This window comes from Limulus polyphemus, unplaced genomic scaffold (genome assembly GCF_000517525.1).
Source record: "Limulus polyphemus unplaced genomic scaffold, Limulus_polyphemus-2.1.2 Scaffold4936, whole genome shotgun sequence".
Taxonomy (NCBI): Eukaryota; Metazoa; Arthropoda; class Merostomata; order Xiphosura; family Limulidae; genus Limulus; species Limulus polyphemus.
Window position 1 is genome coordinate 17,374 of NW_013670546.1, and position 11,378 is coordinate 28,751.

General features: G+C 33.8%; 1 protein-coding gene across 1 annotated transcript in view; it reads right to left on the minus strand.

The window, feature by feature from the left end:
* Positions 1 to 9,140: 9,140 nt before the first annotated feature.
* Positions 9,141 to 11,378, minus strand: part of LOC106471884 — a gene marked incomplete at its 5' end in the record, with an annotated part of 49,883 nt that continues 47,645 nt past the window's right edge. Inside the window, 2 exons of the mRNA XM_022400498.1 lie at positions 9,141 to 10,142; positions 10,539 to 10,621. Coding sequence (XP_022256206.1) covers positions 9,542 to 10,142; positions 10,539 to 10,621 — 684 coding nt within the window. The remainder of the gene's footprint in view (positions 10,143 to 10,538; positions 10,622 to 11,378) is intronic.

Sequence of the window (11,378 nt, forward strand, 5' to 3'; positions counted from 1 at the left end):
CAAGAGTCTAAAGCTCTGTTAGTGAGATGATTTGTCGTTGTTTACTTGTGTTTTAGCGACAATAGTTGATAGCTCTGTTAGTGAGATAATTTGTCGTTGTTTACTTGTGTTTCAGCAACAAGAGACTAAAGCTCTGTTAGTGAGATGATTTGTCGTTGTTTACTTGAGTTTCAGCAACAAGAGTCTAAAGCTCTGTTAGTGAGATGATTTGTCGTTGTTTACTTGAGTTTTAGCGACAAGAGTTTAAAGCTCTGTTAGTGAGATGATTTGTCGTTGTTTACTTGTGTTTTAGCGACAATAGTTGATAGCTCTGTTAGAGATAATTTGTCGTTGTTTACTTGTGTTTCAGCAACAAGAGACTAAAGCTCTGTTAGTGAGATGATTTGTCATTGTTTACTTGTGTTTTAACGACAATAGTTGATAGCTCTGTTAGTGAGATGATTTGTCATTGTTTAATTGTGTTTTAGCGACAAGAGTCTAAAGCTCTGTTAGTGAGACGATTTATCGTTGTTTAATTACGTTTGAGCAACAAGAGTCTAAATCTCGGTTAGTGAGATGATTTGTCGTTGTTTAATTGTATTTTGGTCAATTGAGTCTAAAGCTCTGTTAGTGAGATGATTTGTCGTTGTTTAATTATGTTTTAGCGAAAAGAGTCTAAATATCGGTTAGTGATATTATTTGTCTTTGTTTATTTGTATTTTGGCAACAAGAGTATAAAGCTCTATTAGTGAGATGGTTTGTCGTTGTTTACTTGTGTTTTAGCGACAAGAGCCTTAGAGTTATATTTATGACATGATCTGCTACTTGTACAACTAACGACAAGTGCAGACAGTGTTTTGTGTGCTCCACACGGTCAGAAATTAGTGTTAGTAAAATTTCGGACAGCTTGTATAAGCTTACATACACATTCCATGCGAGTGTTTGTTTAACAGTTTGTGATGACATAATTATAACTTTGAAATATTCTAATACTATTATCAATAGCCTGCTGAAACCCATTTCCTCTGAATGCATAATTATTAAAAGATGCATTTAAATTGAATTATGGTGTAATCATTTGTTTGTTTGTAGTTAAGCATAAAGCTACACAGTGGGCTATCTGTGCTCTGCCAACCACGGGTATCGAAACCTGGTTTCTAGCGTTGTAAGTCTGCAGACATACATGTATAGAAGTTACTAAACTGAAAAAAGTAGAGAATGATAGACAAGGAATCGCCACTGTGATAACATAACACGAATTATATGTGGTATACCCCACATATGCTACTTCCTTGTTTGATAGTACACAGTTTTCCAGATTTCCCCGTGTTCAGGTGTATGTGCTTTACACATAGAACGTTGTTTAAAAACTCTCTAAGTTCTTTTCCCTCTAACTACCTATTGTTCTTTTCTGTGGGAAACGTTTACACAAAGTTGTACATGCTATATGTGAAAGTTGACAGTAACCTTTTCTACTGGTGACGATGTCTGAGGCTCCTTCCTCCCTTATTTTTAAATGGAAATTGCCAACAGTCACGTGGCTAGCGCAAGCGCCCTGGGAGAATATATTGTTGTTGCTTCGTGTATATACTGGTACTTTTCTCTCACTCTGGAAAAAGAGTTTAAAAAAAACTTCAAATTTTCACCAAGACCTACAGTTTCACAGAAGTCAACTCTCTTGAGTAAAACTACTGTACTCCGACTAGACATTCACACATTCCTGATTGTGAATAAAGATTGTTCCATTGTGTCCAGTCTCTTTATTTCTCGAACATATTCAGGTTCAGAGAATCCATATTTGCTTCTTAATAAGTTTCCTGCTCGAACCTCCTGTTACTCTGTGCACCCTTGGAAACACGTTTTTACCTGAGGTCATTTTTGTGTAAATCAGACACCTGATGACCTGTCACGTGATCCGGGACGTAACTGGTTTGCCATACAGCCCACTCGTAAATTAAAATCACTGTTGATAGAGTCACGAAGTATCTTCTCTACAATAGATCTTGGGTACTTATAAAACTCTATCAATAGTGATTTATAAGTACCCAAGATCTATTGTAGAGAAGATACTTCATTACTCTATCAATAGTGAAATGAAGTATCTTCTCTACAATAGATGTTGGGTACTTATAAATCACTGTTGATAGAGTCACGAAGTATCTTCTCTGCATGTATCACAACTACACTTTCACACTGCTTGTATAGTTAGTAGGTACTGTGGTTCCATCGAAAATTGATCGGTTTTAGGGTGCCCCTGGTGTACTCTTGACAACAGGCTCTATCAAGATAAAGCTTCCAGTCACATCTCCTGTAGAATTTAACGAATATTCAAAGACATGTCGGTCAAGTACAGAATATAACGTACTCAACCTGTGTATACGATCAGATATCGCAGGTTCCGAATCCAAAGATGGTTTCTGAAACTACAGCTGAAAAATTCGTTATGTATTGTCGTTACTGCTAAGCTGCTAAAATGTATAGTTTAACCTAAAGTAAATAACATCGTCTCGACTTGGAATGTCATGCTGTAACAAACAATACCAATTGAATCACGTACTAATATAATTATTAGTTTTTTAGGCTTAATTGCCACCAGCAAAAACAAAAAGACCACGTTTTCTTTCAAGATAGCTAAAGAAAAACTCATTTAGTTATGTATGAAAGCAAATTTCCAATTACCTATTTCACACGGATAATGTTTCTCAAGAATCTTCTGAAGTTTCCTACTTAAAGTGGGTCAGTGTCGCCGAATTCGAATGTTTATGTTAAATCTACTGAAGTACTGACGAATCTTCAGCTAAATATAGTTATCTTTTCTGTCTAAGCTTCAAACAACACTGTTTACGATTCCGGATTTTGACTAATTTAATGTTGGCAGAAACTTTGACAACAAGATAAATTATGATATGAACACTTATAATTCATGGATACACTGATCACATGTTTATTTTCATTTTACTTATAAGACTTTGATGTAATAGAAGAATTCAAAACATATTTGTTTGAAAATAAGTAATAAACAAAGTAAAGAACGAAAAACATTAGACATACTAGTGTTATGAATGTTAATAACCTATTTCATGTTTGCTTACACGGTTCACCATCATAGTTTAGAGTAGTGTTTTACTACGTTAAATTGTCGTTGAGTCATTTCAATTTTGGCTTTATCTAATTCTCGAAGGTAATTTCACACACACACACACATACACACAAAAGAAAAGAATATTCTATTAAACGTACGAAAATACATTTACAAACCGTAAAATATCAATTTTCCAGTTATTTCCTTACAGTTTGTACCTTACGCTGGACTATAGATACTACTTCAGTTTGTACCTTACACTGGATTATGGATACTACTTCAGTTTGTACCTTACGCTGGACTATAGATACTACTTCAGTTTGTACCTTACACTGGACTATGGATGCTACTTCAGTTTGTACCTTACACTGGACTATGGATGAAACTGAAGTAGCATCCATAGTCCAGTGTAAGGTACAAACTGAAGTAGTATCCATAGTCCAGTGTAAGGTACAAACTGAAGTAGTATCTGTACCTTACACTGGACTATAGATACTACTTCAGTTTGTACCTTACACTGGACTATAGATACTACTCTGCACGATTTATGACTGACAACAGCGCGGGTTAATATAAAAAAAGTACATATCTGCACGTCACCAGTTCTTAAAGATCCTTAAAGTAAACAACGGTAAGAACTGTATCAGAACTCTGGTATAAAAGAAGCTCAGACAAAAATGTAATGAAAAACAGTAAATGGGTCGTCCAGATAAATTAATGCTGTTTTATATATTCCTGCGACACCTACTCACGCGCACATATGCTGACAAGTATAACACACATCACATTCTGTTGACGTGTGCGCTTTTAAATACCCCCCTTTTCGTTCCCTTTCTCAAGACACGAGATCATAATATTACTTATTACTTTCTTGTTCCGTGTAACAGATGGATGACACATCGCGTGGAAAGTGTAGTCTTTTTACTCCCCATCTGTGCTTAGATGTTATGTAGACTACAAAACAAAACTGAGAATTTTTGAACTCAGATGTGATCACAATAAAAATAAGAGATTAACTTTATTGACACTGAATATAAAAGGACCATAAAAAGAATGAAGTATGCAAACGGTTTATTAAATTAAATTCTTAATATTTTAGTACTCCTACTACATTTAGGAAATGGAGAGAGGGACTGAAAAATTGCGGAATTAGTCATACTCAAGAAACAGTAGGGGCAGCCCATTTAAAGAAATAATGAAACAACCAAAGCCAGCAAGTTAAAATCACAGCGTCTTGAACTGGAATCGATCACGTTTCATATTTATTCATGAACATTTTCATTTTATGAAGTATGCGATTGACCATGTTTAAGATACGTAATGAAAAGTAATGTTTAAAAAAAACAGTTGGATTCAGATCGATCACGTTTCAGATAAAAATGGGCAATTCACTCTTGAGATAAAAAAACATTCATTCATTCAACAATCAATACGATTATTACCTTTTATTAAAGTTTCCAATCACGTTCAAGAAGCATTGCTGTAAGTAATTTTTAAAATTTCCAAACTCAGTCATCATAAAATAAATATTGTGATGTTCTTTACTGAACACTTATCGATATTTATACTAAACCCGAAAGCTTTTTCATATGAAAATAACTACATAAGTACATATATCAACAAATCTTCAGTATGAGAAAATTAATCACAAATCATAGGTATGCGAATAGAGGGAGCTACTGTTCCTCCAGTCCTAGTTGAGAGACGAGAGTGGGTTTTGATATAAAGTATGCAATTCTGGTTCCAACGGTACTATTTATTTATTAAAGAGTTTTGTACCAACTTTTACACGGTAGGCCCTACTTTTTGGGTTGAACAATCATACTAGTTATATCAATATATTAAATTACCTATATTAATTACTGTAGTTCTGATCTATATAGGTAGTTTGATGAGAAATTACTGATATTGTGTGATAACGTACATTAATAAGTTTAACACAAAATTGAAAACGTACTTCAGCTGTAAGTTCTAACTTGTAAGTCGTAATTAAGAAATGTTTCACAGTTTCATTTTCGTTGCTTTTCGTGCACTGACATGTCATTAATTCTTAAAACACCAATTATCAATAACTTCATTTCTAAACTTATCGTCACAGGCATACTTCACTTTAGGCCTCAAAATTCATTTAGTAAGTCATTTACACTATTACTTCGTATTAGTGATATTAATTTTAGTACTCGTTAACTACACAACTCACTGAAGAAAGCGAAATATATAAAAGCTGTAAGTTGTAAGTAATCACTGATCAAGGACTTCTTTCTCGTGTGTGTTTTGATTAGGACACTATTCAATATTAATATACTCATTATGTATAATTTTTTCAAGTTAAACTGCTACAAAACAAATGTAAGTTAACTTACGTTCTCGTTTTTCTAGTGGCTTAAAACACCCAGCACTCCAACTCGGCATGCCGACTCACGAGTTAGTGCAGGAGTGCTCGAGGCCTAACTGTTGTGTTATGTAAACGTAACCATCACAGTTATATAGAACATTAGAAGTGATAGAGAGGCCTTGATGCTTCCCACGAGAGATTATCCAGTTTTTGTCTGCTCGATTCAAAGTAGACAGACGCCAACACTGTACTTCTAGGAGTCACACGAACTTGTAAATCTCGTACAGTCTGCTCATGTTAAACGTGAGGTCACGAGAACGATGAGCCAAGCAAAATGAGAGGAAATGTCAGCGAGCTCAATATGTATAGAATTCTAAGCCCTTTTAAAAACGCGAAAAAAGAAGAAAATCATTTCATGTGTTGTAGACACTTTTAATTATATTTTCTTTAAAATAAAAATATACCTTTATAGAACTTTTTCCAATAATTTCGTTAAAAATTAACACACAATCATCACCATCACTAATGACATTGACTGTTTTTCCGTATCTCTGTTGTGCCCATCCGGATAACGAACCCTTAGTGTTAGCGTTATAAGTTCCCAAGCTTATTGCTAAGCCACCAGGGGACCGAGACAAATTAACTCAGTATTTTATGGATGTAGTGTTTGTACGTTATTAACCGCAAAAATATATAATGGGCTATCTGTGGTTTGCTCATCGCGGGTTTCGAAAACACACTTTTAAATTTATAAGACCTTAAACTTATCTCTGAACTACCAGGGAACTGGATGTAGTGTTAAATTAGAGTCGATAATACGTTTAACTTTCTTCCAGGGACAATTGCATATCTCCTGGATATTGTTAATGTCGTACTGTATAGTTAAATCAAACAAAACAAAAATGTGCTAATCTTAGTGTTGGTGATTTATTATATGGCTCTTATTATCACTATCTTGCTTCGTTAATAAACTTATTACAAAGGTGTTTGTCATAAATTGTTTATGTATGTTTTAGTTGTCCTTTACTTACCACAGTAAACCTATATTTACATAAGGTTTGAAAAATATGTAGCATTTACCCTATTAATAAATTCTACAGAATTATTTAACATATAAGCTATTTAAGATGCTAAAATTAAGTATGAAGTACAAGTTATCATTTAACTCACCACTTGTCACTGAGTTATACTGGTTTCGGGGTATGCCACCTCTTGTCAATAACTTTTGACAAGGGCAAATCGAAAAAAAAAAAAAGAGTAGGCTTCTTGTAGTGGTGAACTATAAACTGAAAGGTGTGGTGTTCAGGGCAAAACCACCATATATACAGATATGAATATGAAATCAGAACGATTTTGAATATGCAATTCTGCGAAGGATGTGACAAGCACAGCTGATATAAAGTCGTAGTGGAATAGAAGGTATTAGAACTACATTTTGAAATTGTTTGGCATGTGACATGTGTTGAATCTAATAATAAATTGGGCCTCACCTTTATTTTTGAACTGTTTTCTTTTTCGTTTGTTAAGAATCTTCACGCATACATTCGTAAAGGGCCTAGCTGTGTCTAGTTTTGAACTGATAAAGTAGAAGAGGTACTTTTATCTGGCCTAGTACTGGAATTTCATCAACATTTTTATAACGCACCTATGGTCCCAAACTAAGGAGGCAACAGGAAACGAGTCATAAACCCTGAGATCTGCAATCCAAGCATATTAACTATTAGGCCACACCTACCCCGTGTTAAATAAAACACGGCAACATGGATATAAAAATAACGGTGACTGTAAAGGACAAACAAGTTACTTTTTATAAAAATAGGAACGTGGTATCAATGTGATAAAAACTTCGTACAGCCTTTTGTTTGGTAAGCAGTATCATTGATTTTTAACTACTTCTAAAACTGAGGTAAAATAATATAGCTTTTAGAAATGACCTAATTTCATTAAATGAAAATCGGGAATAAACCTGAATGCATTTTGATTATTGTCATGACCAAATCAGTCTTTCCATAATTGTGCTTGGTATGTTTTTGGAAAACAAAAAGAAAAAATATTTTCTTCATAGATAGGTTTAAGTAATGATTAACTGTTTGTTTGTTTGTTGTTTGTTTGAAGTTAAGCACAAAACTACACAATGGGCTATCTGTGCTTTGCCCACCATGGGTATCAAAACCCGGTTTCTAGCATTGTAAGTCCACAGACATACCGCTGTGCTACTGGGGGGCTGATTAACTGTTAAATAACTTCATCCTTCAGTTTCAACACAAGAATTAATATTTATAACACCTCGGAAAAACAGCGTGTATATAACGCACATAAACTGTGGCAGCAAAACTATCACTTGTCAACTGGGTGTTTACCCTCGAGATGGGAGGTTACTTGTGTTAGATAAATGAAATAATATAGCTTCGAATCCTGTTATTTTAAGACGACACATCAAACAATTTAAAGGTACAGAAATATAGTTGAAAGTTATAAATATAATTGCAAAATGCAGTGTTGATTGGACATCGATAAACAGAGAAAAACAAAAGATAAATTTTAAATAACTCTTGTAAGATTGGAGATGCTAGTGAACCGGCAGTAAATAAGTAAAAGATTAGAGATGCTAGTGAACCAGCAGTAAAGAAGTAAAAGACTGGAGATGCAGATGAACCAACAATAAAGAAGTAAAAGACTGGAGATGCTGGTGAATCGGCAGTAAGTAAGTGAAAGACTGGAGATGCAGGTGAACTAGCAGTAAAGAAGTAAAATAATGGAGATGTTGGTGAATCGGCAGTAAATAAGTAAAAGACTGGAGATGCTGGTGAATCGGGAATAAATACGTGAAAGACTGGAGATGCAGGTGAACTAGCAGTAAAGAAGTAAAATAATGGAGATGTTGGTGAATCGGCAGTAAAGAAGTAAAATAATGGAGATGCAGATGAACCAACAGTAAATAAGTAAAAGACTGGAGATGCTGGTGAACTGGTAGTAAAGAAGTAAAATACTGGAGATGCAGGTGAATCAGCAGTAAATAAGTAAAAAACTGGAGATGCAGGTGAACTGACAGTAAGTAAGTAAATTTTAAAGACATTTTTTCTTCGATTTGCTTAGTGTAGTCTAATGTTTTTTACCAAGGTGTGCTCATTTTACTGTATCATTACATCTCTAAAATAAACCTATATGTGTAAACATAGTTATGGTGTATTCACTTTTGAAAGTTTTTGTGCAGAGAAATGCTCAAGATTTGGTCATTTCACTCAGAATGTATAGTGTAAAAAAAAAGGGGGGGGGGGTATAATTCGAAAATTAGAGAAAGCTGGATTATCAATCTTGACCTGAATTACAATAATTAACTACTACTGAATCTTTGACATTTTGTTTCATGAATTATTTTAAAAGAATAATAGTTGTTAAATATTTGTGTGTAAGAAAAGGTTTTTGTGCCACTATATACAGGTAACATCAGCTTTACAATGAATTCTGCAGATTAACTACACAAGCAGAATTTCGTATGTGACATGAATCGTCATTTGAAATTATGAAATTTTTTAAAATTAAACAGTTGTTGTTGTATTCTTAGTGTAAGGCTACATAATATATTATCTGCACTTTGTATACTTGCAGAGAAATATTGAAAAGAAATAACAAGTGGTTAAATTGGAATTTTGGAAGAGGAAGAAATCCCTTTGACAATCAGAAGCCCAGAATGTCTTGTTAGAAAAGGTGATTATTAGTAGGTATCCCACAACTCTGATAAAATTAGAACCATATCACTAACCTTTGTGGAATAACATATACAGCTCTTTCTGTATTAGATATTCATACAATAAGTTGACTCTGATTATGTTAATTTCTTTTTTTTACACAGATCAAAAGCATTAGCCATATTTATACAATATATATTATCACAAATTCAAACACTTAGCATGCTTTTTTTGAATAAAATATATAAAACTAACTTCTTTCTTTTTCTATGTCAATGCATGGTTACGGTCTGGGGTTCTGAGATCCAGTGCACATATTATTTATAAGTCCTGGATGAAGCTAACAGTCAGTTGGTTCTCTTTATCTGACCATAGTCATTCTGGTTAGGATTTTTACCTTTGGTATCTTATCTTGAAAAGGGGTTTTAGGCTTAAAAAATAGCCAGTAGGAATATATTATTGATCGTTCATCAGTCCTTGTTTTGGAACTTCATTAAGAGTCATCTTTGAATCAGGAAATCCACTAACCTGATGACTGCTTTTGTCAACATTTTCATTTACCAAGTTTCCCGTGAAGTGTTGGGCAAGAGTATGTTGTATAGGCACTAGTGATCTATCTCTAAGCTGTTGAAAGTTACACAAGTGGTCATAAGAGAAGGAGCAATGTAAAGGTCTTGCCCTCAGGCTCTCTCCCCATTCTACGTGTGCCCGTCCTGGAATACTTCTTCTATGATAAGGAAGGTTGGTGACATGGGGATGGTGTGGATGAGCTACTGTTATAGGAACATGTGGAAGGTGAGAGGGTTCAACTAGAGACACTGGTTCTTCACATCTAAAATAGTTTGGACTAAATATCTGAGAACTTGTAGGTTGAACTATCTGGTGCTTTGGACCTAGAACCAATCCACTTCTTGTTTGGAAATAACTTCTGTTTGGAAATGTTGCACTGTCACTACCCTTATGTCCACCTTGGCAAGAAACATGCTTCTTTTGATGCATAAAAGCAGCCAGCTCCATCTGGTGTTTTATCTGCATTTGTTTTCGCTCCTGTTTCTGCCTGTTTGGGGCATTTTTGAATGAATTAAAATACTTAATTATTTTACATACTTCTAAGTAAACCATATTTCAAACATAAAATTCTACACTATATATATTTAATCATACAAAAAAATGCAGTTGATGAAGAAAGAAAAACATAGTAACAGTATATTTAAATACTTATTAAATCCAAAAAGGTTTGCTCCCATAACGTATCTTACAGTTATTTCTTTTATAAACATCTCCAGTTTAATTATTTTGTGGTTTTTGTTTGTATGTATTTAAGTATATAACAATCATTTACATATTTATTCTTCAGACAAAGGTTAATTATAATTTAAAAACATATAAGTATCATGAACATTACATCTTTAAATTAATATTAGGATGGTAGACAATATAAGATAAAACTAACCTTGAAAGAAGTTTGTGTAAGAAATCGTCACTTTCCATAACTTCCAGTTTTGAGTCATTCTCATCATCATTTCCCATCATGTTCTGTATTAAAAGTAAATTTTATATTTGTGAAAATTGTAAATGTAAACCAAGCAACAGCAACAAATTAATTATTATCTTTATGATAATCCATAACTGTTTTAATAATGATTTTTAATTAGGAAGGTATTTCTATTTTTAGCGAAACTGAAAAGTTGGGCTCTAACTTCATTTAGCAATAGCTCCAAAGTTTTGGTAAACCCTACATAATTCTTGATGAAGATGATGGTTGAAAGGTACAACAATAAAAACTGTGTAATTTTTCTTAGTGAATTAATTTAAAAAAAAGGAAAATGTACTTGTGAGTTGTTTTATGTCCACTTTATTTGCAGTTAACACAATTATTTCAGTATGGGTACTAGAACAGTCATTACAGTCTGTAAATTAAAGGTCAGAGAGAGAGTAAGACATGGGGAGATAAGAGTTTGTATTACCTTCTCTACAAATTATGTAATAATCAAAAATTCATTATATAAAAGAATCTCTAAATATTAGTGAATCATATAAATCTTCAGATGAATAAACTTTAAACCATTTCATTCTGTTGGTAACATATTTAATGTATGTTGCATTTGAATAACCACATACACATACGAGGCCTGTGAGAAAAGTATCCGACCTTTGGCCGGGGAATAAAAACTGGCATACCTGGAGCGTTGGAAACCTAATCACCTTCAAAGTAGTCTCCTTGGGACTCCACACACTTCTCCCAGCGGTGCCGCCATTGTTGGAAGCATTCCGAGAAAGCCTCTTTCGAAAT